The 26406-nt window shown below is 54.1% G+C and overlaps 1 protein-coding gene and 1 long non-coding RNA gene across 4 annotated transcripts in view; one reads left to right on the top strand and one right to left on the bottom strand.

Annotated features, from left to right (window-relative positions):
* Window positions 1–6081, top strand: part of Snx29 (sorting nexin 29) — a 375232-nt gene extending 369151 nt beyond the window's left edge. For 2 of the 3 annotated variants that reach the window (XM_078024349.1, XM_078024351.1), the window contains one exon: window positions 2869–6081. In XM_078024349.1, coding sequence (XP_077880475.1) covers window positions 2869–2998 — 130 coding nt within the window. In that variant the 3' untranslated portion in view covers window positions 2999–6081. The remainder of the gene's footprint in view (window positions 1–2868) is intronic. The other variant, XM_078024350.1, reaches the window with a different exon arrangement.
* LOC144367557 (uncharacterized) overlaps window positions 1–25810 on the bottom strand; it is a 49395-nt gene extending 23585 nt beyond the window's left edge. Inside the window, exon 1 of the long non-coding RNA XR_013427063.1 lies at window positions 25614–25810. This is a non-coding gene — a long non-coding RNA (uncharacterized LOC144367557). The remainder of the gene's footprint in view (window positions 1–25613) is intronic.
* Between the last annotated feature and the right edge of the window lie 596 nt (window positions 25811–26406).

Genomic DNA, 26406 nt, shown 5'->3' with positions numbered 1-26406 from the left:
GGACGCTGAAGTGTTGGGCCAGGTCCCCCCACACTCGGCCTCTTGGCCTGAGACGGGGTTGATATCCTTCAATCCCAGCAGGCGACCGGGAGGGTTAAACGCTCTCCCACAGAGGGTGGCCGCAGGGTTGGCCTGCATGGCACCAGGCCTAGACCTCACCGTGCCACACAGGGAGGAGGCTGCCCAGGACACCTGTGCCTTCTGGCTGCGTCTGGGCCGATTTCAGCACTGGGAGGCCCGTTTTGGACCCGTGACCTCCAACTGTGGTTGAAGGCTCCGGGTGACTTGTACCCAGCAGCTCGGGAAAACAGATCCTGCCAGCTCCCCTGCCTGCTGCCATCCAGTCCTCAGTGGTGGTCCCACACTTTCTAAGGCCACCATCTCAGAGGACAGTGCACTGTAGTTTGTATTTCTTCTAGAATTGGTGCCATAAACCCTCTATGTGGCACCGTTGGTGGCCCTCCCTTAAGCCTCGCGCACTCACCAGCCCGTATCCCCTCTCCAAGCCACACCAGGCACATCCTCTGGTTCCAACTCGGCAGGAACCCGAGATAGTCAGAGGGGCTCCAGCAGAACCTGGACCCGTCTTCCTGGGCCCTGGGTGCGGGTCCTGCAGCACCTGCCGTGCCAGGGGCTTTGGGAGACTACACAGCACTCGACAGGCAGGGCCCGGCTCCAGCGTGGTGGAAAAGTAGGCGATCCCAACTCTACCCCAGGCACAAGTTGGGTTGGCAACTGTGAAGGGGACCAGGTATGTGTGGGGCAAGAGAGGGGTGGTGGGCAGGGACTGGGCCTGCAGCTGTGAGGTCAGCTGGGCAGGTCTTGGACGTACAGCAGAGGGAAGAGCTCGGAGGTGGAGGTCTGGCGCTTACTCAAGTCAGCATGGTGGTGAGGGGTGGAGACAGGGCCTCGCCTGGGAGGCCCAGCCCGCTGCCTCCCTTGCACCACCCCGAGGGCTACACCCAGCTCTAGAGAACAGCGTGGCCTAAACCCACTTAAGGGGGATCTAGTGCCTGGCGTGCTAGGGTTCCGGGTGCTGCTTGGGCTGAAGGAGTCGCCAAGCAAGGTCTGTCCAGCATTTAGCCTGAGACCTGGGGGTGAGGAGCAAGGTGCAGCCTTGCCTCCTTGGTACCGTGTGGTCATACAGCTGTGATTAATGCCCAGGGGTTAGATAGCTGGCCAGGTCCTGCCTTCCACCCGCTACTGGGCTGCAGCCACTCCCACTCACACACATTGCTCCAACAGAGACCAGGTGGTCCCCAAGCCTACAACACTTAACCTCTGGCCCTTTAAAGTTGCCATCCCTGGCACCAGAATGACACGGCTGATCTCTGAAGTGACAGCTCTCCATGGTTGCGTCACAGGAGGGAGAAGTGGCTGCAGCAGCAAATACTCCCCTGTCTTTAGAAAGAACAAACAATATGCATCCACTCTATCATGTACGCTCCTGGGCACAGTAATAGCTCTAGAAAGATTCTTTGAAAATTGTTTTCAGATGATAGCCCTGGCTGCCTGGAGGACAGGGTGAGGCGGACTTGCTTTTCGACTTTGCACCACTTTCTGTGCTACCTATTCCTGAAAATAATGAAGGGGTCTGTTTCAAAAAGCGCAGAGCAGCTGAAGAGCTGAGATAAGGAGGGGGCGGGAGGACTCCTGCCATATCTTCTCCCCTGGGGGAGGGAGCCGTCTTGGTGTCTGATGAGCAGACCCTTCAAGCAGAAGGCGTCCATTTCTGGGAGGATACTCAGAGTCGCCAGCCGTATTGAAAGGGGACTGTTGGGACCTGATCTTGAGGGTGCAGGACCCTATGGAAACTCAGACAGCCCCAGTCCACAGGAGGCTGGTGTTACAAACACGGCCAGAGCTCTCCTGAGGATCAGCTCTGGGCTGCTGAGGGCCCACACCGGAGGCGGCCTGAGTCAGACAGGCCTGGCGCTCGGGGCGCTGGGCACTCCCAGGAGCCAGTGGCACTGTAGTGGGCCTGGAGGGCAGGACGGGAGGCTGGTTATGGATTTGAGGTGAGGAACAGGGGATGGGCCTGTTGGGCTTTCAGAGCCACGGTCAACATGACCTTGAAGCCACTCTGGGCATCACTGAGTCCAGCGTCACCCCCTGGAACAGGGATTAGAACACATCAGTGGTTCCCAGACCCCGTCTCCATCTTCACTCTGTCCACTGTTCTGATACCGTCTTTGGGTCACATGACCTGTGCACACCACAGCTCTGCTGCCGGGACCACCCCCACCTTGCAGACCCTCTCGCTCCACCAGAAGACCTTGTGGCCAAGTCCACCCTCATCTCGAGTTCACACCCTAGCTCAGGTGTCAGCTCGTGGGAGAGGTCACCCCCGTCTCCCCTTCTCACAAAACTAAAGAGCCCTGATGGCAAAGAGAAGGACAATCCTGCACCTGGGCTCAGCAGGAGCTGCTGCCGCCACACCCACCAGACTGTGCGTTAGCGCGTCCTTCCAGTGCTGAGTAGTAACTACCCTTGGGGATAGCAAAGGCGGCGGGTTCCTGTCTGCAGGCCATCCTTTTGGGTAGGCGTTTGGTGACATCAGTGTCCCCTCCTGTGGGTCCCATCTCTTGCTGCGTATCTTTTATGACCTTAAATGCATGTTTTCCAGAGAAGTTTCTCCTCTTTGGCTGTGAAATGTGCCCTTGCTGGGAGATCAAGGTGGTTGCATTACTTCATGACCCTAAAATGGGGTCCAGAATGTGGCCTCATGAGCCAGCTCAGACACACAGCTGGCTTGGGTGGATCCTCAGTGACAAAGCTGAGTGGGGAAATGGGACGTTGAGTGCTAAGTAGTGGCTGTCCCCCCGCATGCCTGTGAGCCCCTAACCATCCGATTCTCCTGTCTTACAGTGACATCACCCCTCCCGGAGAGCCCCTGAACAAGAACAGCCGGCCCAAAGCGGCTTCCCGCTTCCCCAAGCTGTCCCGTGGTCATCCCAGGGAGACGCGCAACGTGGAGCCCCAGAGCGGTGACCTCTGACCTCAGCAGAATCCAGATCCCAGCCACTCTGTCCCTGACTTGGCCACGGCAGCTGGCCTGACGCTTTGGAGTGATGACCACGTCCACCTGGTCAACCCAGAGAGCACACCTTCCCTGCCGGCCACATGCCACCCTGATTAAACTGGTCAGTCTCAGAGCTGCCAGGCCCCTGTCCTGAGAGTGCGGCGGTTCCTCGTTGGACAGACTGGCACACCTGGCCACTGCTTGCCAAGGGCAGCACAGCCACCTATTCCTTGCTCGGGCTGGGGTCCCCAGGTGGAATGCACAGTGCCCAGGCTCCACAGGCAGTCCCCTCGGAAACCACCCAAGCCTCTTTCCCACGAGGGAATTGGCCTCTTTTGAACCTGACCACCTGGCTGTACCCTCTGGACAGACAGAGCTCTGTCACCCTCCATCAGTGGTCACTGGACACCCCGTGGTATCACTCCTGTGGGCAGACATTCCCGCAGACTGTGAAGGAGCCACTGGTGACATTGAACTTGGGTGCGGCTGCAGGAAGCAGCACCACCCAGGAACCCTGAGGCCACCATGCAGCTCGTCGGGCTGGGTGTGGGCTCCGCACCTCCAACCCAGGCCTGGCACTGCTGGCCTCAGGTCATGGACCTGGCTTGGGGGACCAGATCCATCTATAAACGGCACCTGAACAGATCATGATTGTTCCCCAAAGACAGTTTGTGATGCGCCATCTGTCCCCTTTCAGTGGGAATGGAACCCTTGTCCCTCCTGTCACAGGGAGCAGGATGACCAGCGCAGCAGCCCCCTCGGTCCTCCGCATCATGGCACCTCTGCACCGAGGGCATGCGCAAGGGCTGGGCTAGAGCGTGTGGCCCTGTGTCCACTGGGCCATCGTGGCCTGCATGGATGACAGGTGAGGGAGGGGTCATGCAAGGCCACCGTGGGCTTGTGCTTGAACCCTCAGTTCATTGGCTGAAATCTCAATGAGCCACCGGGGTGAGCACAGAGCACTTCCTAAGGAAGCATCACAGAAGATTCCTGTGGCAGGGTCCCCAGTGGGGGCAGGGAAGCCATCAACGTGCCCAGCCGACCAAGAAGCAGCCAAGGGCTTCGTGGGGCCCTGCTGGCAGCTTGCAGGTGCCAGAACTGCTGCCGTACGTGGCCTCACTGAGCAGAGCAGCCCTGGCCCCTGTGAACAGAGCCCTCGAGGGCAGGGGCTGGCTGCAGGACTGTCCACCATCGCCCCTGACCAGGGGTCTACACCGAGATGGCTTCTTCGTCCTGTGTTCCACAGGGTGGACCCTCCTCAGACACCCGATCAGCAGGCAAGGGGTGCACTGGCCTCGCTCTCCCCAGCACCCCACCAGGAACCTCCTTCAACATTCTGCACATGAAGTTCAGAAAAATCGCCCGAGAGCCACAGTCACCTGTCTGCTTGCCCTTTAATTATTCATGGAAAGTGGGTCCAGCTGTCCACCATGTGAATTGTAAGAGGATGTGCCCAGAGGCTACAAGAGACCCATGGTTTGCAGTCTGCCCACCTCTTCTGATCTTGGAAGCCCTGGAATGGCCAGTCATCCCCTCACAGGTGTTCAACGCACATGTGACCCCCACTGAACTCTGAGCTTTCGTCGCCTGTTTTTTAAAGGCCCAACACCCCACCTGCCACCTTTCTATCTATCTGGTTGATAACAGAGGCCTACCTGGTGCCAGCCGGACACACGCATAGGAAGGATGACCACGGTCCTCCTGGTGGGTCCTGCACAGCACCTGTGGGCTGCGTTTCCTGATGCTGGAATCTGGGGCCCTTGCTTTCTCTCAGTTCTGCATGGGACAATTTGTCACTCTGAGGATGGGGTCACAGCATTGCAGGCCAGGTTCCTGCTCCACCTGTCTGCAGCCTAGAGACACCAGCTGACCTGTCCCATGAAGGCCAGGCCCTGTTCTCTGGGGTCCCCCTAAACGCCCTCCCACCACTGTCAGCCTCTGGACCCCCTGGCTCCAGCAGCACCTTCTGGCCTTGGTGTGTGACTGATGGGCCAGACCCTGCCCAAGAAAGCCCTGCCCCACGCGGCAGCCTGGCTGGGGGTGTCCCAGGAGAGCCTCATGCTCACGTCTCAACCCTAAAGGCAATAACTGTCCCGACAGCTCAGCACTTCACCCTGGACAAGGCCGGGAGACCATGACCTGGCACCCACTTACAAACAAGGTCTTTTGTAATGAACGTTTTTCAAAATATTGTGCGTTACATCATAAAGCTAATGTTAAATATTTGCTATTCCGATCAGCTAATCCTGCACAAAGGTAGCACTGTATATTTTATCTAACTTTTCTGTGCCAAAAAGTTCATTTTAATGTTTCTGTAACAGTCTCTTGATTATGTTTCTGTAACAAAGCCTCGGCTACTGGATCATAGGAACGAGCTGCACCCTCCGACCCCACAGCTCGCCCCAGTCCTCGAAGGGCTCCGGTTCCCCCATGTGTCTTGCGACAGCCGCGTCTCAATTTTAGGGGCTCAAAATCCTGTCCCTCGATTATTACAAATTCAACAGGCCTCCCTGGACCTGAAGGTTGTATTAGGAGAGAAATCCACGTTCTCTCAAAGTGGGCCAACCTGTGCCCTGGGGACACCCACTAGGAGCCGCTGGAGGCCCAGGGCTCTGCTTCTCTCCACTGCCCGTGTCCCACCTGCTTGGAAGCCACTAGCTGACCCATGCAGGCCATCCCCGGGTTCTCTGCCTGGAGAGCGGGGATTCCGAGGGTGGCAGAGGAACTAACTGGCCTTCCGTCATCTCAGTCACCTAGAAAGGATGGCGTGACCACCGCAGCCTGGGCATGGTGGGTGGGCCTCACCTGAGCACAGACCCTGGGCCCCCCAGCCTGGGCAGAGGTGACCAGGGCACAGAGTGGGCCTCAGCGGGCAGGCTCCCAACTACCCTCTTACGTTATGGTTTACACGATAGAATTTTTAAACAAAAATGTTTAATTTTCTAAAATCTCTTGTATTAAAATTTTCTTTTGGAATAAGCTGTGGTAATTTTGTTACAATCTGGTTGATTAAACCTCTTTACAGTGACAAAATAAAAACGGCGACATTTTGTAAGTCACATGCTCACTCTGAGGTCTCAGCTCTTTATCAGCCACCAAGGTTGAGGTGGACTGCTAACAAACATCCCGAGAAAGCTCCCTCGCCAGTCCACGTGACAGCCTGGACAGATTCTGTCAACTTATCCCAATTTTGCTTGAATTAAATGGAATAAAATCCCAGAGTTACCATGTCACTGGGTGGAGCTGAAGGATCAAAATTCCACACCAAGAAAACCAAACCCTCATCTGAGTGAGTGGACAGGAGCAATCGTAAGTACGAGGCACCTACTGTATACCAGGCACTGGGCAGGGATCAAGACCAAAAGGGACCCCCCCGTGTTAGATGTACATTCACGGTGAGGCAGAGTTGAGTCGACTATCTAGGTAATTTCAGATGGCAGCAAGTTAATACCAAAGGATAAAGAGCAATTGGAGAAAGACTAGCGGGGCAGAGGTCTCTCGTAGACCAGGCCTCAACCCCTGCACTGCTGGCCTGGGCAGTGCTGCTAGGGTGGCCCGTGCCCTGCAGCCTGCTTGGTGGAGTCCCTGGTCTCTAGCCACTAGTGGCCAAGAGCCAAGGAGCTAGACCTGGGAGTCCTCTTGGGCAAAGTGGCCTTTAACCTGAGACCCAAGGAAGAGAAAGCCACGCCCTGTGCCCCTCCCTAAATACCTGGGCTTCAAAGTTCATACCAGTCACAGCCAGGGAAGGCTCTGGGGACAGAGCTGCCCAAGGGGACGGAGGGTCCTCACCCGGGGCCACAAGGGTGTCCCTGTAGGCAGCCCTGAGCCCAGGAACACTAGAGGTGGAGGGCAAAGGCGGAGTCGAGAGGGTGGGTGGTGTGAGTGCCATGCCAGGCCCTGTAGCTCCCCGCTTACTTCCAGAACTTTCCACAGCCCAGCACCGTGGGTGCTTGTCCAAGTGCTGACCGAGCCACCCAGTCCCAGGTGGATGAGCACCTAGGGATGGCTCCGTCCTGCACAGCCTGGGTCACCTTGGCCACACCCCAGCTGCTCCCAGGCTCCCGCATCCTTGAGTTCCAGCCTGGTATTGAGCAAACTGTCCCCGACTGCTCAGGGACTCTGCTCCCAGCCACTTCCCGGGATGGCGCTCTGCTGGGCACAGGGTCCCTTCTTTCTCTCCTCCCCGTCAACCTTTCTTTTTCCCTCTGTCAACCCCTTTTTCTCCATTTCCCCATTTCACACCACCTTCCTCCTGAAAGCCACAAGCTGCAGCAGGAATGTGACCTCCAAAGTCCCTATGTTGGGTACAGTCCCCAAGGCGAGTAGGGAGGAGGGGGCATCCCGGGAGGATCTGCCCAGAGCCATCAGCAGGGGCCCCTCCCACGACAGGCAAACAGTCCTCCTGCATGCAGCCCCGAGGGTGGCGACAGCTGCCTCCCACCATGCCCCAGCCACGGCTCGGCCTCTCCCCTGCAACTCTGCCCTCCTGGAATCGGTTTTCCACTCGCTCCTCCGTCCCCAGCAGCTGAGGCCAGTGCTCCCAGGGCAGCTGCCCCCACCTCAACGCCTCACGCCACGTCCCCAGCATCAGTTCACGGGCTGCAGCCACCGTGGCTCCCCAGGCATCTGGAACCCCTGCACTCACGCCTGGAGAGATCCCGGCCCTCACCACACACCCGGGCTGTCACATAGCACAGAGGAAGTGTCCCCAAGCCCGCTTCAAGGGCAGCGCTTTGGGCTTGTTCTCATCTGCCCCCGCTGACCTCTGCGGTCCCTCTGTCCACAAGGGGACACAGTCCCTGGGGCCACAAGGGTGGTGCTGCAGGCCTCAGGCCTCTGCTCTTGTCCCACACCCATCCTGGGTGACCTCTGTGCCATCTTTACACTGCTGACCCTAGCAATGTCACGTGAGCCACAGGTAGGTTTAGAACTCCGTGTCTATTTTACTCAACCCTCGGGGCCACATTTCGGCAGCACCGTTTTCAGAGCGGATTTTGCTCCGGGGGTTGCAAGTCTGCAAACCTGTGATCTTACACCGGCCCCAGCCTGCGCTGGACACACCCGCTGCAGGAGGTGACGGTGACTGCTGTAGCAATGGCACAGTCCAGAGACCCCAGCCTGTCAGACCGTCTCCGTCCCGCTGCCCGACCAGCAGCCCGTCTCACAGCTCGCCGAGCCCCGAGGCCCATCAGCCGACTCCCCCACCTTTCTAGGGAGCAGCCCACTCCCCGGCTCCCCCTGCGCTCAGCTGGGACCACAGCAGCCCCTTCCCTCCCGCTTCCTGTCTCCTCCCTACTCCACAGGGCACCATCAGGTCCCATGGGTCCCGTCCCCTCAGAGCCCATGTGACCTTTAATAGGTGTCATGCCACTCTCCAGTCACAACCCAGCTAAAGTCCTCCCCCTCCTGGTCAACTCCCCGGGGAGGACAGAAGTGATTTCCAACAAACAGTCCCGTCACTACTCGCATAAACCCAGCCCCAGAGAGTGGCACTGGGAGCCCCAGAGCAGACCCCAGGCCCTTCTCCAGGCGAGAATCCCCAGGGGGGCCTCAGAACCCCCCCACCCCATACTGGGACACCCAGCGAGAGCAGCCACCCTGCGAGGGGCAGTGCCCGACAGCCCAGCCACCTGCTGGCCCCTCCCTGCTGGCTGGGAGGGCAGCTGTCCATTTCCCCCAGGACGCGAGCCCAGAGGCAGGGCCCTTGGTGCGCGGTGGCCGTGTGGAGCCCTGAGCTGCGGAACTGGCACTCACCTGCCACTGCCTGCTGAGCGCCGCTCAACCCCAGGCCTACCCGAGCTCCAGCTCTCGCGGCATGTGCACGCCTGGAATGACGAGGACCAGTCAGCCCCGAGAGACGAGCTGCAGGGCCAAAGCCGCCCCTTCATCATCTGTCAAAGGGACATCCAGGCTCCAAGCAGCTGTGACAACAGCGACACCAGAGGAAACCACGGCCCAGAGAGTCGGAGGCACGTGCCCGAGGCCACAGCACTGCAGACCTAACCAGGAGCCCGGCTTGCTGGAGCGGTGGCATCGCAGAGGGCTCGGGCTGCAGTGTCCCAGCCTGGACGTGGCCTCCCCCAGGAGGCTCCCCTCCCCCAGCCCAAGAAACGAGAGCTCAGGGAGATGCACCTCCCCCAGGAAGGAGGCAAGAATCCGCTCAGCTCACCTGGGCACCAAGTGTCCCGACGTGGGTGCCACCTGTCCTGCCTGCCCTAGGTCCTTCCTCACACTTGACATCACTGTGTCCTTTGTCCTCATGGGGTCAGGGGTGTGTGGCTGCACTGCACCTGGCATCAATTACCAGATACCTGGATGGCCAGCCGTCCCCCCGGAATATTAGCCAGGCCTCGGGCAGCTGGAGGAGGCAGAGTGTCCGGCACTCTGTGCCTGTCCAGGCAGAGTGGCCCTGTCACCGTGACTGAACTTCCGTCCCACGGACCTCCAACCCCAGCTTCTGGTCTCCCTGAGCAATGACCCCCGTCCCACCTCAGCTCCTTGGGGGAGGGGTCTCTCACTCAAGTCCCCGGCTCCCTAAACCAGATGGGGGAGCAGGAAACGCCCCTCCTGGTGTGGGACGCCCCGGCACTGGAGGGGACAGAGCAGAGGCTTCCCCAGGGACTGCCCAGGAGTCCCCGGGCCTCGGGCTCTGTCCAGCTGTGGTCCCCGCCCCTCCACTGCCCCCGGGCCCCAGCGAGCTGCTTTCCTAATGCAGGTGGGGCTGCCCCCGCCCTGCGCCCCTGTACCCGTTCCCAGCTCACCTGTCCCTGTCCTGAGCTGTGCCCACGCTGGCCACTCCCATCCTCTGCCCCACTCACTCCTTTTCCTTTGGGGAAGGAATTTGGACCCAGAGAAGCCTTCTTGGTCCACCATTGTCCCCGTCAGCGACTCAGAGACCCCTTGACCTGCCCGTCTTGAGGTCTACTTAGGGCGCAGCCCCCGCTGGGTCTCTGGAGGGAGGGGCTGTGCTGGCTTCGTCCTGTTGCGGGAGCACAGCAGCCATGAGCCACGGCCGCCCTTCTGGCCCACCTCTGCCCTGGTTAAAGGGCACACCCGCACCCTCACCAGCAGATCTGCCTGGAAGGCCCCCAGGATGCCAGCTGCCCTTGGCTCTCCACGTCATGGCCGGGAGGTCAGCGTTGGGGTCCACGTCTGTCCACTGCTGCACCTGGCTCACGTCTGGCCTCGCAGGTGCTCCAGGAACGGGCGAGGTTGGGTCCCCTCGCCTCATCCAGATCTGGACCCCTGCACAGCAGACCCTGAACCAGGCCCGGCCTTGAGCCACGGGACAGGGTACGTCTTGGCCACATGAGCATCCTAGACTCACAAGACCCATTTCTGTGCTCAGAGGGGCATCTTGGGGACCCTCCAAGATGGGGCTCACAGGACAGCCGTCTTTCTGAGCACCCCCGTGTTCTGGGCCACTGCAGAGGAGCTGCCTTGAGAGCTTGCTTTTGTGGGACACACACACACACCCCCAGGAGGAGGAGCAAAATCCACATCAACCCAAGACCAGAAATTTTCTCCCCGACACCCTGACAGCTTTTCTTTCCTCCAAAAGCAAGCGTCTCCCTGTCCACATGAGATGAACCAGGCGACCTGAGCAGCAATTCCCTAATGCAGAGAGTTTCGGATCTACCTCCGCCGTGCAAAACCGAGTTCTCCCAACACCTCTTACCACCGTAACTGGCAAGGGGTACCCTGGGTGCTGGGACCTCTGCCTTCCTCCCTTCAAAACCTCTCACGGTCGAAGCTCAAGGACAGTGCCTGGCCTCCTCTGTCTCCACTCTCCCTAGAGGGTCTGCTGCATGGTCACCGTCTACACCCTCCCAACTCTATTTGTGGATTCACAGACACCCACTGCGATGTCTAAGTGGCATCTCAGCCATACAGGCCCTAGGACACGGGGAAGCGTCACAGGCAATTTCCCTTCCTCTGTCCCCACTTCCCACCGCAGCCAACATACCAAGTCCCCTCCACTCAGCCTCCAAAACCTGCCCGAGCATCCTGTCCCCCTAGGATTCAGGTCCACCTGGAACATCAGAATCAGCCTCACCTGGAAACAAGGGTTTTGCAGGTGTAGTTGGTTGAGGTGTAGTTGGTTAGGGTGTAGTTGGTTAGGGTGTAGTTGGTTAAGGTGTAGTTGGTTAAGGTGTAGTTGGTTAAGGTGTAATTGGTTAAGGTGTAGTTGGTTAGGGTGTAGTTGGTTAAGGTGTAGTTGGTTAAGGTGTAGTTGCCACACCATGTCAGAGGGACCCTAAATCCAGGAGAGGACATAGACATGCCGTGGAGGCCACTTGAAGGATGCAGACACGCCCAGGAAGGCCAAGCATTGCCAGGACACGTGGAGTGGGAAGGGCCTCCCTAGAGCCCTGGAGGGAGTGGGGCCCAGCTGCACCCCTCTTCCACCCTCTCGCCTCTGGAGTTGCCCGAGAGTGAACCACTGCTACGTCGAGTCACTGCGCGCTCTTCTACAGCAGCCCAGGAAGAACAGGAGCTGGCCAAACCCATCCCCTGCCCATCGGACGGCCCAAGGGCCCTCCTGCTGGGTCCACTCCAAGCCCCTGCAACACCCCAAGTAATGTACGTAACACGCGCACACGTGCGCACAGCTGAGGGACGCGCACAGCCGAGGGACACAGAGTCGCGCATAGCAGCACACACAGTGACAGCCTCACGAAGCATTTCCCTCCTCCCAGAATGTCCCCTGTGCCCCTTTCAGTGACTCCAGCCCAGCCCACCTGGCCGTGGCCTCAGGGCCTCTTGCCCTAGACTCAGCTCCCTTCGGGGGCCACCAGGTGAAGCCCCACAGCCCGGGCCTTCTTTCCTGGGGCAGGGAACAGCCCCCAACCGAGAGCCAGCGAGGCCTTGGTTCTGCGGCCACCAGGGGCCCAGCTCTGCCACCCACAGGTGAGCCAGCAGCGCCCCCCACAGCCTCCCACAAGGCCTCTGCCCAGCAGGCTCCTCCACCCACTCCAGCTCTGCGATGCCTCGAACAGAGACGTCAGCCGCACTGTGTTGGGCTCCCGTCTACAGAAACGGGTTGACACTCGGGGACAGTGGTGACCATCCTGTGTCCTGTTATGAGACTGACCAAGCAGCAGCCTTCACACCTCCAGGGCAGGAAGTCTGCAGTGAGCGAGCCCAGAACCGCTGGGTCCAGATGCCCACAGAGCAGCAAGAAGCCAGCTGGAGCGCTCCTTCACAGATGGGGACCTGCAAATGTCTCACCTGCCATCAGTCACCAGGGAGCCGCCACCACCACTGCAGTGAGTCCCACCCCACTCCTGCAAGGCCCCACAAGCACACGCCAAGGACCAGCCAGGACGTGGTGCAACGGGGAGTCCCACAAACCCTCTTGGGAGGCTGCTGCGCATGTCCCGGGGGCTGCGTGCACCATCCTACCGCCAGCAGCTCCTTCCTGGCACACACCCAACAGAAGCCAGTGCACACGTTCAACATGAGACCGTGTGGGACGCCTGTGCATAATTCACAGTGACACACGGTGGCTGGGCTCCCCGCAGCCCCGACTCTGTGCCTCCCTCTTCTCCCCTCATTCTGCTCTATCTCCTGCCACAGGGCCTTGGCATTGGCTGCCGCCGCTCCCGATTACTAGGGAGATGTGAGCTGACCAAATACTGGTGCTCACTTCTTCTGGAAGAGCAGCTCAACAGGAGGAAGATCGTCTTCTAGGAACATTTGGGAATATCCATTTGATGGCTTTGTCACACCTGGGACCCAAGAGTGGGCAGAGACCAGGGATGCTGCTCCACTGCAGAGGGCAGCTCCGCACAGCCGAGGCGGCGGAGGGGCGTGGCTGCGGCCAGGATCAGGAAGCAGAATGGGCCTCCACTTTCCCGATACAAAATGTGTGCTCTGAAGGCACCCCAGTGCTCACCTCCTCCAGCCCCTGCCTTTCCCCACCACCCAGCCATCCCCTGGGAGGACCTTCCCGCAGCTCTTCCACTGGAGCTCTGGGGACACCTCCTCTGAACCCAGCAGCGGTTACCGGAGTCACACCCATAGCATGGCCCCGGCCGCTCTCACTGCCTCAGCCGGGACCGACACAGCAGCTCACTTTCCCACCTGCATCGTTATCGGCTCTGGACTCTTTAAACCCACTTTCTAATTGAATGTCTGTTTCAGAAACGCCCGTCACTCTCGAAAGTGAGAAGTCAGCACCACTTGGGGGAGATCAGGCAGCGGTGGCGCCTGCTCCGAGGGGCCAGGGCCCAGGCCACCGTGTTACATATTTTCAAATAACATGGGAAAAAGATCCCAAGTTAACATCTAAAATTTGTTGGCTGAATCCCGATTAAAAAAACCAAAAAACAAAAAACAAAAAACAAAGCACACCTCACCAACACCCAGCAAAGCGTAGGTGAAGGAGGCAGGAAGCAGGAGGAATGACCCAGGTGTGACTCGGCACCATTTAGCATGTAGCTAGGGGCATCTCAAGTGACATCAATCACAACCTCTAGAGGATAGACCCGAGACCTTGGGGGACACCGACTTTCACAAGAAGGTCCAGCTTCTAGCTCTGTACTAAACTCCAAGAACAGGGCCAGCTGCTCACCGCCCTCTGGACTCCCCATGGCCTGCTCCTCACTGGGGACACAAGTGTACCCATACTTGTTAGTCCTCCTGGGTCCCCTCCAGGTGTGAGACGCTCTGAAGTCCATGTGTCCTCTCAGAGGGGCGAGATGCCCATGGCCAAGTCCTCTGCCAATGGAGGTTGGAAATCATACCCAGAATGAGAGAGAGAGAGAGAGAGAGAGAGGGAGAGAGAGAGAGAGAGAGAGAGAGAGAGAGAGAGAGAGAGAGAGAGAGAGAGAGAGAGAGACTTGGCGGACTCCCGCGGCTCCAAGGTGAATGTGTGTGAAGCCCCCGTGACAACAGGAGGTGCTTGCTGCAGCCAGACACCGCGTCTCTGGGGAGGGGCAAGGCTCTGGGCTGCTGCCGGCCGTCAGTGTGGGAGTCCCCAACACTCCGCCGTTCTGCCTGTAAAGAGGCAGGCCCATCTTTCAGGGCTGCTTTAGGTTAGGAACATGAGGCAGAGCATGAGGAAGAGCGCAGTGTGAAGACCTGACCCACAGCCAAACCGTTTCCACCGTCAAGGAGGCGGGAAGCACCAGCAGGAAAATACCCGCCAGCTGCACAGCTGGAGGCTAACTCATCGGGGTTCTTCAAGTGGAGGCGAGCAAACATTTCGACCCTCTTGGCTTCTCTCACCACCAAGCACTTTTTCCTCACCTGTTTGGGTAGAGGTGAAAGGTTCCACTCCCAGACCTGGTGACAAACAGGTACCTGCCCAGTCCTCCTGCAGTAAACAACCCAAACTGGGCAAGACAGCGAGAGAAGTGTGCTCAGACTCTGGACGTCACGCCTTGCAGGACTGTGGTTCCCAGAGAAGGGGCCAGGAGAAGCCGGTGTCCTGCCTGGCACATCATGGTCCGAGTAGAGGGAACTGAGAAGTCAGCAACTGGAGCCTCAGGCAATTGAACTGGTTAGAATTTGAGGGGGAAGGTCCTGAAGGGGGGGGGGCAGGGTAGAGAAAGTTCTAGAAATCTTCACTGGTGTCCCTTTGAGTTCTTAACTGAACATTCAGCTGTGGACGTCAAGGTTAACCCTTTGTGCCTCTGGGCCAAGAACTTCTGGGAAAGAACAATTACTAGGGAGATGTGAGCTCACCAAGGCCAGGAAGCGTTCACGCTCCAGCCGACGGAGAACCCTGCAGACACAGGGCTTGGAAGAAGCCCAGAGAAGCCACAGCTCAGGAGGAGCACTCGGTAACTCCTACCACGGAGGACACTGTGCAAACAGCTGCCTACTGAAACAAAATTCTACCAAGACAACCAAATCCAGACACCAGGAGATATACAACCCAGAATGCCCCGCACACCACGAGACACTTGTACCACCCAGTAAAGCAGGAAAATGCCACGATAGCCCAGAGGATAATGAGTCAGTAGAAACAGCCCACAAACGATGACGAGTATGGAGACAGTGGACGAGGACTATTTTCATCAATATTCAAGAATTTAAGGAAAAGTGAGACAATGAGATCTTGATAGAGAAATGGGAAACATTTTATTGGAGCACTGTAGTTCTACAGAGTAGCTGCATTCCCATTCCCCCATGGGAATGTGAATCTGACCCACTCCATCCTTCCTTCCTCACCTCACTAGGACTCTCCTTGATCATCCATTACCCTCCTTGAGGGTGCTTTCCACACGCAGAGGTGAAGCTCCCCGGGGCACATTTTTATAGGCACATAATGTGGTTTTATGAAATCCATTCTGCACCCCCTCTCCTCTTGCCCGCCCCCACTGACCCTCCCCCTTCCTCCTCTTGGCTGTAGCTCCCACCTGAGGAAACACACTGACCCTCCATCTCCCGAGTCCGGCCGATTTCACTTTGCATGATGTCCTATAAGGAATGGAAGTTTTTTAAAGATGGGAAGTCTCAGAACAGAAAGAAGTACAATCTCTGTAATGAGACTTCCCACTGGGTGGGACAGACGCTGCAGAAAAGGGAAAGACGGACTTGGAGCCCGGGCAAGAGAAAGGACCCAAACCAAAGCAGAGAGCGGGGAGGAGACGCGGGCTGGTGGCCTGCAGGACGGTGGCGAGCAGCCTCACCCACGCCAGGGGAGCCAGAGGGGAGCTCCGGGTCCCTGCTAGGGCAGAGCTCACGTGGAAGTGGACAGCACAAGCCTGTGCCTGCAAGAAGTTAGGGAAAGAGGCGCTTGTTAGACACAGAGCCCGCAGAAGGGAGGAAAGAAGGGAAATCAGATGAAAATTATAGTGTAAAATGAGAAGCTGGCTCTTTGTAAAGATTAATACACTTCATGTGCCACCAGCCAGACCGGTGAGGATATCAAAGGACTGAGGGAACACATGACAACACCAGGAATGAAAGCCCAATGAGCTTGACTTGGGTGAAAAAATAAAGAAATTCCTTAATGAAACAAATAACCCAAAGTGGCTCCAAAGAAATAAAACATCTTATCCCCCCACCCCCCGCACCCAGTGCCAGGAATTAAGCCCTTGGGCTGCCAAGTGCTCTGCTGCTGAGCTACACCCGGCCCTTATCAGTTCTAGGTCCATTAAGATAATAGAATCTATAATTTAAAAGCATCCTACAAAGAGATGCGGGCCCAGAGGGCTACACTGGTGCGTTTTACCAAACGTTTAAGGAATAAACAATATAAATGATATACAAACTCTTACAGAAGGGGAGGGAGGGCTTCCCAACTTTTTTTTAATGCCAACTTTTACAAAACTGAGTGAAGGCATAAGAGAACAAGTTATAGACCAATCTCTCTCATGATGTGCATCTCAACATCCTTAAAATATTCAAAGGTCACATCAAACCATATCATCTGAAATTTGTACCGGGGATGTAATACTGGTTCAACTTCTGAAAAATGCCATTCACCGTATTAAATAAAGGTGAAAACCCATTTGATCATCTCACTGGATGCAGAAAAAGCTTGGGAAAATGTCAATGACTGTGATAAAAACACCCAGAAACCGATAAACTGTATCAATGAGCAGTCGACAGTAACATCAGACTTGGATGAGAAAGGCGAGCTTCCCTTGAGGTCGGGCACAGGGTGACGCTGTCTGCTCTGACCTCTTCTGCTGGGCCCTGGAGGTCTTCGCAGAAGCCCAAGCGGAGGAAGAGATGCAGTGCTTACAAATTAGAAAGGGAGACACGAAACTGTCTTCATTCACAAGTTGCATTATTGTGCATAAAGAAAATCCTATGGAGTCTACCCCCAAAATGGTTATTCCAATAAATGAGTTTGGCAATGCTGCAGAATGAGTTCAGCATGTAAAAGTCAACTCATTTCTATTAGGCCAACAATGCATCGCTGGGGAAGAAAATCCTCAAAACACCTTTTAGCACTGACGCATGTAATCCTTGGGGTGAATGTTAGCAGCTACATAAAACCTATGTTGAGATGTACCCGTGTGAAGACAGACGATGGAACAGAGGACGGCCCAGAAGTGAAGGCTTGTACGTGTGGTCAAACGACCTTCACCAAGGAGCTGACCCCATGGTCAACCCAGGGTACTGTGGACACGGGAGAGGGTCAGAGCTGGACCCTTACCTAACATCACACACAAAAATCAACTCAAAAAAAATGGAATGAAGACCCTCGGTCAGAACACCACAGAACTTTCCTAGAGGACATGGGACAAAAGCTTCCCGACACTGGACTTGGCAATCATGTCTTGGATATGAGGGGCACAGACAGCAAAGGAAAAAAATAGCACCTCACGAAGATAGAATTCTGTGCCTCAAAAGACATTCTCAACTGATCAAAACAGCAACCCACCAAATGAGAAAAGATTTGCAAATCATACATAAGGGATTAATATCCAAATATACAGAGCTCCTACAACTCAACCCGATCCAAAAGCCTGCAAAGGACTTAGACAGTTCTCCAAGGAGATACTGAAGTGACCAAGCCACACATGGAAAGATGCCCCAACGGCACCATTAGAGAAAGGGAAATGAAAATTACAAGACACTGGCCACTGACATGACTTCTGCCCCCACCCCACCCCCCCAAAAAAAAACAACCACCTTTTCCCTTCAAGGACAGGGGGAAATTGGACGCTTGGCACAGTTGGTGGTAGAACAAAATGGCATGGCTGCCGTGGAAAACGGGAAGCAGGCTCTCAGAAAGTTAAGACACCAGGCAGCAATTCCACCTCCGGGGGCACATCCAAAAGAATTAAGAGGGCATCAAAAACATGGGTGTGCCCAGGCTCACGACAGCAGCAAGGATAGCCAAAAAACGAGGGGACTGCCTGTGTCCCAACAGATGGTCGGGTGAGCAGTCAGGATCTAGGGGCCTTAGAATAGAGGGAGCTTCTGACCACGTGCCACACGGCTGACCTCGAGGACCTCACGGGCACCTTGCTGATGGAGAGAAGCCAAACAAAAGGAGAGATACCTGCACTTCCATGTGCACCTAGAGTCAAAAAAATCAAAGTAGAACAGTGGCTGCTGGGGGAGCCCAGGGTTTCAGTTATGCCAGGTGAAGAGCTGTGACGATGGCGGAGGTGACAGCTAGCATAACCTTATGAGTGTATTACACCACTGCTCTGTGCACAGCACGAGTAAGATGATAGATTTTGTTCCACATTTTACCATCATTAATTTTTTATTAAATGTAAATAAATAAACAACTCTACACCAAAAACAAGAGAAAGCCACCCAAGTATGTGGAGAGATGCATCATGTTCGTAGATTGGAAGAATCGACGCTGCAAAGATGGTAGTTCTTCCCGGTTCACCTACAGGTTCAATGCAATATCCATTGTAGCCCTTTTTATTCTGGTAGAAATTCATGCAAAGTTTATATGGAAATGCAAAGGATCCAAGGTGAGCAATTTTGGAAAAGTAGTACAATTTTGACATAAAGACCCAGACTTTAAATAAACAAAATCAGTTTAAAAAAAAAAAAAAGTACCAAAAATATTAATTGGGGAAAGGATGGTCCTGTCTGTAAATGGCGCTGGAGAAACACACCCACGTGGCAAAACCCACACCGCCCCCACACAAGAAAGGACGTTGCAGCAAAGAGCCAACAAAACCGCCCAAACTGTAAAGCTTCTAGAGACTATAAGAAGACATCTTAGTTTTGCAATCAGCAGAAGTTTCTTCGACGAGGCGCAGAAAGTCAAAAATTTTAAGATGTTCAAATATACTTCATCAAAATAAACAAAGGATTTGTGTCCAGAATATATAAACGAAGTCCGCATCAATAATAAAAAGCCCAAACTGAAACAAGCAAAGGACCGAGTTCCCTTTCAGAGGAAAACACAGGAATACCCAATAGGCACACGAGAAAGAATTTAATGTAGTTAGTTGTCAGTGAAGTGTAATTTGCTCTTTATAATTAACACATTGACTGCACAAATGAGTGGAATTCGCTGTGTTATTTCTGCACACCTGGGCGGCCTCTTTCTGGAGGTGGAGATGTTCCATCCCGTGACAAGGGCATGGCTACATGGGCATCATCGAGCTGCCCCTCGGGATTTGCACACACGTGGATGCAGGCTCTACTGTAACTTCAAGATTTACTTAGAATGAGTCGGACATCACTGTCCTGGGCTCGTCTATCAGCACATGACCAGTGTAGCTCCACGCCCTGCTCAACCCCAAGAAGGGGATCGGAATCATAACGGGCTGCACTGTGTATGTCAAAACACACCCTACTGTCGCGTACATCTGACAAGAAACAATAAAAGATTTACAAGCCGAGAACCAAGTATTACCATCGGTGCCGGCTTCAGGTTGTCCTGACCCGGCCACCTCTGCAGCAAGCATCGAGACAAGGCTTCTCCCATTTGTCAGGGCCACGGTGGCCAACGCCCATTGAGCGCTTACTGTGCAGGAGGCACACTGCTTCATGTGCTTCTGTAGACTGTCCACTGGGCACTCGTGGGTGCTGTGACATTTGTCACTGCTGTATGACAGGGGAAGCGCAGCCCCCACGTTCACACCGACAATGTTGAATTCAGTTCTGTTCGTGAAGGTGGTCGACTCCAGCTCATCAGGAGGGGACGGGGATTGGTTTCTGAGACACACAGGGCCCTGGCCTGGGGAGAGGGACTCATCAGGGTGCCCTGCCTGCTGAGGACGCTACTCCCGCTCAGGGACCGAGCTGGGTCAAGAGGGGTCTACCACATACCTCCCCCACCCGTCAGTCAGTCAGAGGACAAGCTCCCCTGGCTGTCACAGGAGGAGCAGGGAGAAGCCCCACGTCCTGCGGCACCTACGCGTAACATTTCACTTCTATTGTGCAACATGAATTATAAATGAAGTCCTTCATTTTTAAGCACATCTTGTCCGTGTGCATCACTGTGTGTGGCCAGAAGATAACCACAGGGCCGTAGGGTGTCAGTTTATGTAGACATAGCACAGCCTTGCTTTCTAGGCTTCTGCTGGAGATTTGGAGAGGGAGGAAAAAAACAAAACAAAAACAAAAACAAACCAACCCTTTCCCTCAGTCCTCCACAGGAATTGAGAGCTTTCATTGTATGTTACCGAGATGAGGTTACCGTTAGCCCATGGTATACATATCTGCAAATGAGAAAGCCCCGTTTCCCCCGCTGAGCAGATGCAGCCCTAACTAACGTTCCCAGGCTTGGCAAGTGGAACAGAGGTTAGGTTTTATCTCCCACTTGCCCATCAAGGGGCATCCTGGAATTGGGCATAACCTGTTCAACCACATGTGACAGCTCTTACAGAAGTGCAGGGCTTCCACCGAGTTTGAGTTAACAAAGCAATCAGAGCTCAACCTCCCCCCAAGTTCAGTGCCAGGTCTTACCCATGGAGCCCGGCCACAGTGAGCAGGCCTCTTGCACTGAAAATGAGAACCTGTCTGAGCAACGAATATGTCTCGGCTAAGGGCTGACTACTGTGTGGACACCTGGAGGAGTCCCCTCATGCCAGGGAGGCTGGTCTTTCTGTTCTGCTCAGGGCTTCTAGTGATTACCATGGGCCACCAGGGTTAGGTGGGGGCAGTCTGCTTACTCAAGTTCCCAACAGAGGTGTTGAACTCGCCCAAAACACCCTCCAAGTTTACACGTGACATTAACTACCACGAGTCCACCTCGTCAACCTGGCACCTGAAGCATCTCCTTAAACCAAATAGAAGCAATAGCTTCTTCCTAACATGACGAGACTACTCTGTGTACAACCAAAAAGACACCAACCCTTCCCCTGCAAGGTGCTAGTCCTCAGATGCTACTTAGTCTTGTCCTTGGTATCCCTTAAGTATCAAAGTCAGCCACCCATAAATTATGATGATATAAAGTCATTATGTTGCATAAAAGTTTAAGACAGGGTATTAAAAAAGTTGTTTGCTTAGTATACACACCTTCCACAAACCCCTAATCCACACCATTAACTGTGTAATAGCCAGGCCTGCTGGCCCACACCTGTAATTCCAATGGCTTGGGAGGCTGAGGCAGGAGGATGTCAAGTTCAACTTAGCGAGTCCCTAAGCAACTTAGCAAAAATAAAGGAGGAGGATGGGAATGTGGCTTAATTAAGCTCCGTGGGATCAATCAATCCCTGGTACCAAAAAAAAAAAAAAAAAAAGATGATTAAGGGTTTCATCAATTGTCAATTCCCTGACATGGCACATTAGCCTAGTTTACTCTGGGACCTCACCTGACCGTGCACATGGGGAACATCAGGTCCAGTCCCATTCCACATGGGAAGTGACTGTCCCGGGCCACTAGGCAAGCAAGGGCAGGACAAAGATAATGGAAGCCCTCCAATACTCCCACCCTATTTCTTGCATCAGAAAGAAGGGCTCCTCCCTGTACACCCCCCTCTCCCGATTTGGGAACATAAGACGGGGGTTTTGATGGGGAAAGAGGAGGAAGACCATCTGGTAAGGATTCTCTGGGGAATTCTCAGGAGCAACAGTGGGTTGAAAGTCTCCTCCCAACGTAAGCCCACTTGGGCCTGCAGAACGTGACCCGGGTGGAAGGAGGGTCTCTGCAGCAGTAATTCATTAAGAGGAGGTTGCACTGGACTAGGGTGGACCTGATATCCAATGAGTGGTTCCTGATAGGAAGGAGAAGGGACACAGACATGCAGAAGAGGGCGATATGTCCAGAAGCCAAGGAAGGCCAGTGGCCAGCAGAAGCTGGGTGACAGAAGCACAGAATAGATTCGCCCCGAGCCTCCGCAGGATCCAACCCTGTTGACACTCTGGCTTCAGACCCTGGCCTCCAGAGCAGGGAAGTACATTTCTACTGTTTTAGCCCAGTTTGTGCCCCTAGGAAATAAACCCAGGGCCCTAGAAGTCATGGAAGAGAGCCGGGGAAGGGGGCGGGGGGCTGGGGCAGTGCCCTGGTCCGACTCCTGGGAGGAAGGATGTGGGACTTCACCAGGCAAGAGCTCTGGGAAGCTAGGATGGGGGCAGAGGGGCTGGACCTGGTGCTTCCATCTTGCCTCTGCAGGGCCCACTGTGTCGCTCTGTGGAGGGCAGATGGGAAGATAAGGTAAGAGGCAGGTGGACCCAGGGAGAGGCTCCTAGCAGAGGTGATGGAGCCTGGACCAGGACCCTGGTTGGAGGAGACCACAGAGGGGTGGCCACAGTGGCTGCCCACCAGGACTCAGGGTGGGAGGGGATGAAGGAGACACAGGCCTTGTTTGGTGTTCTTGGCACGTCCCTCACACCAGGTCCCACCCTGAACTACCCTTTCAAAGCTTCTCTGCATGCCTTAAAGCCACTGCAAATTCCTGTCCCCAGAGGAGCATTTGACATGAACAGGGTCGTCATTTGCCATCTGCTGAGAGAGGCCCTGGGGGAGGAAGTCACATTAATTAGGAGGGAGACAGAAAATGATGGCCATCTGCTCTGGTGCACTGTGGAAAGGGGAGGAACTAGGATGGGGAGACAGTGACCCCAATTTAGCTCAACTGCGGCAGCCTTGAAGTTTGAGCTGAAGGGACCTGGATGTCCTTGGCAATGTCCTTGGCAAAAAGATGGCATTTCTCTGGTGCCTGCCTAGATAGCAGCTCTAGGACTTTTCAAACAGCAGCCTCACTGTGGTCTGTGAGCAGCGGGGATCTGAGGGAGGGGCATTCTGGACAGGGAACATGACCAGCCAGAGTTGTGACGGTGGGATGACGAGATGCTAGCCAGCATAGTCACAGGTACAGGGAGAAGGAAGGAAGGAAGGGAAACTGGCCTTAAGACAAGTGGACCCAAGAGCGCTCGGCTTTCATGTCTTCTAACCCTGATGTTTATAATCAAAGTTGTAAGTTGATAAGAGATCAATCCAGAGAAAAAGGGGAAGGAAAAGGAAATAGATACCTTGTCACGCTGCTAGGGAGAAAGATGACCGAATAGTAGATGTTAACGACTTGAACTCAAGGACAGACAGGGACCAGGACAGGATTCTTGCTCACTTCCTTCCATACCCTCCAACCCTCCCAGTCCATAAGAGGCCTCCCAATGGCCACCATCTGGGGAATAAAGTACCCAAGGAGACACTAACAGAAGCATATGCTCAGGATCAAAGGTGTAAGCATGCATATCTGGGGTAAAAATACTAGTTTTTGACAAAGAACTTCTAAAAGAAGTTTTTTACTATCTTTTTAAAAATTTGCACAAAGTTTAAGATCTTTAAAGAGGAAAAAACTCCATAACAAGATTTGTACAAATGGAAAGATATACCATGTTCATGAATGAGAAGTAATATTATAAAGTTTGCTTTTTCAAATTATTTAAAAAATTTAATGCATCCCAAAGTTCCTAAAAAGTTCTTCATAAATTTTTTTCTGAAATTCAAAAGAACCAGGACAATTTTTTGGGGGGGGGGGTACTGGGGATTGAACCCAGAGCACTTAACCACTGAGTCACATCGCCAGCCCTTTTATATAGACACGGTGTTGCTAAGTTGTTTAAGGCCTTGCTAAGTTGCAAAGGCCGAGTTTGAACTTGTGATCCTCCCCCCTCTGCCTCCTGAACTGATGGAATTATAGGAGTGTACCACCACATCCAGCAAGCCAGAGAATTTGGGGAAGAAAAAGGTAAATCTGTAATTTGTTCCACTTGATACCAAAAGCATATTGCATAACTATTTGGTACCCAGGTAGGAGCACACCAATAAATCAATGAGAGAGACTGTAAACCCAGATTGAGTTTCCAGTTTAGTGTGTTAGAGAATTTTCCATGAGCAGGGAAGGAAAGGTTATTTCATAGTGTTCAGACACTTGGCTATGAATGTATGAAAGAAAAAAAAAAAAAAACAGTCGGAACCCTGTCATTACCATAATTTTTAAAACCAAGATTACCAAAACATGACAAAATATGGACAAATGTTCACTACTTTGAGGAATGAAAGGCCTTTTATAAATAAGATTTATTAAAGCTAAAAATAAAAAGGACTAAGTTTGACCATATCCAAATCTTAAGATTCTGCATGAGAAGGTATAGTTGAACAAAGTCAGAGGCCAAACAGCAACCAGAAGACATCGGCAACAAACGAGTACCTAGCATTTATGTTTTAGGAGAGAAGGATCCTGGGCAGTGGCTAAAACAACAAATGCAGAGGAGAGCAGGTAAGGTTATGAATGCATCCCCAGACGAGGCAACAGAGACTCGAAGACATTCAACCTCAGGAGGAGGCTGTGAACTGCAGATTAAAGAAATCATGTTTTTATCTATTAAGTCACTGGAAACTCGGGATCATGCACTTTTATTCATCACTTGTGTGAAGTTGCTGTGACCATTTCACAGAATATGTCGTCAATAAAACATGTGCACACTGGAGGTGGAGCAATTCCACTCTGTGTCTCCTCCACAAAGGCCTGGTGGGGGTGTTCATGCAGCACTGTGACAGCCCAGCCCAGAAATAGCCCATGATGGGTGAAGGGTTGAACGAGGATATATCTGCACCTGAGCAGGAGTGGGAAAAAGGGACCCTGGTCTAAGTACACGGGGACAGCTCCAAGACACAAGTAGCCAGAAAACGCATGCTGCAGAGCAAGACCCCATCATACAGTTCACACCAGGAACAAAATGTACTTTACGGCACAGACATGGACGCATAGCAAGAGGCTGGAAAGGCACACCCTAGGCCATAGCGAGATCCCACTTGGGGAAGGGGACAGAGCCCTGGGGTGTTCAGGGGCATTAGCCCCAGTCTTCCAAAACCCAGGACAGCCTATGCACACACTGAATAATTAAAAACTCATTTAAAAGATACAGCTTTCAAAGAAGCTTCTCATGAGTCAGAAGCTCACCTCATACCACCTTCCCAAATCAAGCCCAAATGAAGTCATGGCAAAAGGAAACCTCACACAACATGGTTCCTGAACCTAAGAGTCGACACATCTGATCTCACAAGAACTTGGTGCTTTTTCCATCAAAGAACACAGGCCAAAGTGTCCAAAGGCAGACAAGTCTAAAACAGCAACATGCATAGAAAGAGCATCTACGAACCAGAGTGAATAACCCACAAGTTCTCCAATGATAGACAATTCCCAGAATTATAAGCCAGAAAACCTGAGAAAATGGCCGATTTCATAAAACAAAAGGAAATTAAAATGAACAAGAGACCATCTTGGCGACCAGATCAGCCCAAACTGAACCCGACAGTAATGCCCGAGAGGGGAATACCGACAAGGACGGGATCCCCAGAGCAGAGCTGCCCAGAGGACATGACAAAGCCGCTTTGTGATTTTAAATGTTCCCATAGTCCACATTAGTGTCCACAGCAGCAGGTGGACTTCTGTAACGGTCATTTAACCAACACATCAAAGGTGGACCGTTTTAGCACTGTACGGGTGGACAGGTTGCTAAAAGGAGGACCAGTGCTTTGCAATGAAGTCTGTGTCCTGATGCTCTTATGACACCACTGGAGAAGATGGATTTGTGCTCAGATTCTCGTCATTATCAGTCTCCAGTAAATGTCAAATATGTGGTCATATTTAACTGAGTTTCAAGCCTCGGTTCCTGGTTCACACCTGCCATGTCAGGTACCCGAGGTGCTGTGTGACCGGGGGCTGCTGTGAGTGGTGGTTCTAGGGGAACAGCCTACCTGGGTCCCGTGCGGTGGGTAGAACAGCTCTTGTGATCAGTGGCTCCTGCGATCGGCACCACTGGCTCCCCAGTCTCACCTGCTGGTCCTCAGCCACAGGTTCTTCCACTCCCGAGAACAGCTCCCTCCTGTTCCTGCAGCTACTGGCTCCGCACGGCCCGCAGCTAGTCCACCAACTGGCACCTCTTGAGCTCACATGCTGCAAGTTGTGAGTAGTGACAGGAGTATGAGAACCAGGATAGCAAAGAGGCTCTCTCCATCACACCCTGCACATTCTACTTGTTGACCAAAACCAAGGCTGGAGAACATAAGTGATAGGAAAGGGATCTGCAGGTGGGCCCTCACCTAGGGCCCTGCCCCCTAGTGCTCTTCCCGGCCTTGGGCCTGTTTCAGCTCCTCCCCTCCCCAGCAGAGGCTCCCAAGCCTCCTGTGGGGGATGCTGGGATCCCAGCCCGGCATTGACTCTTCTAGACATTAGGCCCAGGTGGTACAGAGGGGGCCCCCATGCAGGAACCCCACGGGAGGCCCTTTCCACAGTCCAGCTCTCACAGCTGTCTGTGCCTTAGAAACTGACACTGTTGTCATTTTACAGAAAAACCAACTTGCTGCGGGTCGGCAGCTTGTGATGCATGGGACATTTTCTGCCTCCTCAAGTTCCCCTAGATGATCACAGCACCTGCCTTGGTCTGTGACACTTCTGTTCCCACAGCTCCGGGGATGCAGCCAGCACCTAGCGGTGGGGACCACGGATGCAGCCCATCAAGAATTCCCCACCCACAGCCTGCAGTGTTGG

The sequence above is a fragment of the Ictidomys tridecemlineatus genome, chromosome 10 (assembly GCF_052094955.1).
Source record: "Ictidomys tridecemlineatus isolate mIctTri1 chromosome 10, mIctTri1.hap1, whole genome shotgun sequence".
NCBI classification, from domain to species: Eukaryota; Metazoa; Chordata; class Mammalia; order Rodentia; family Sciuridae; genus Ictidomys; species Ictidomys tridecemlineatus.
Note: the sequence above shows the minus strand (reverse complement) of the source record. Positions and strands in the feature narration are given on the sequence as shown.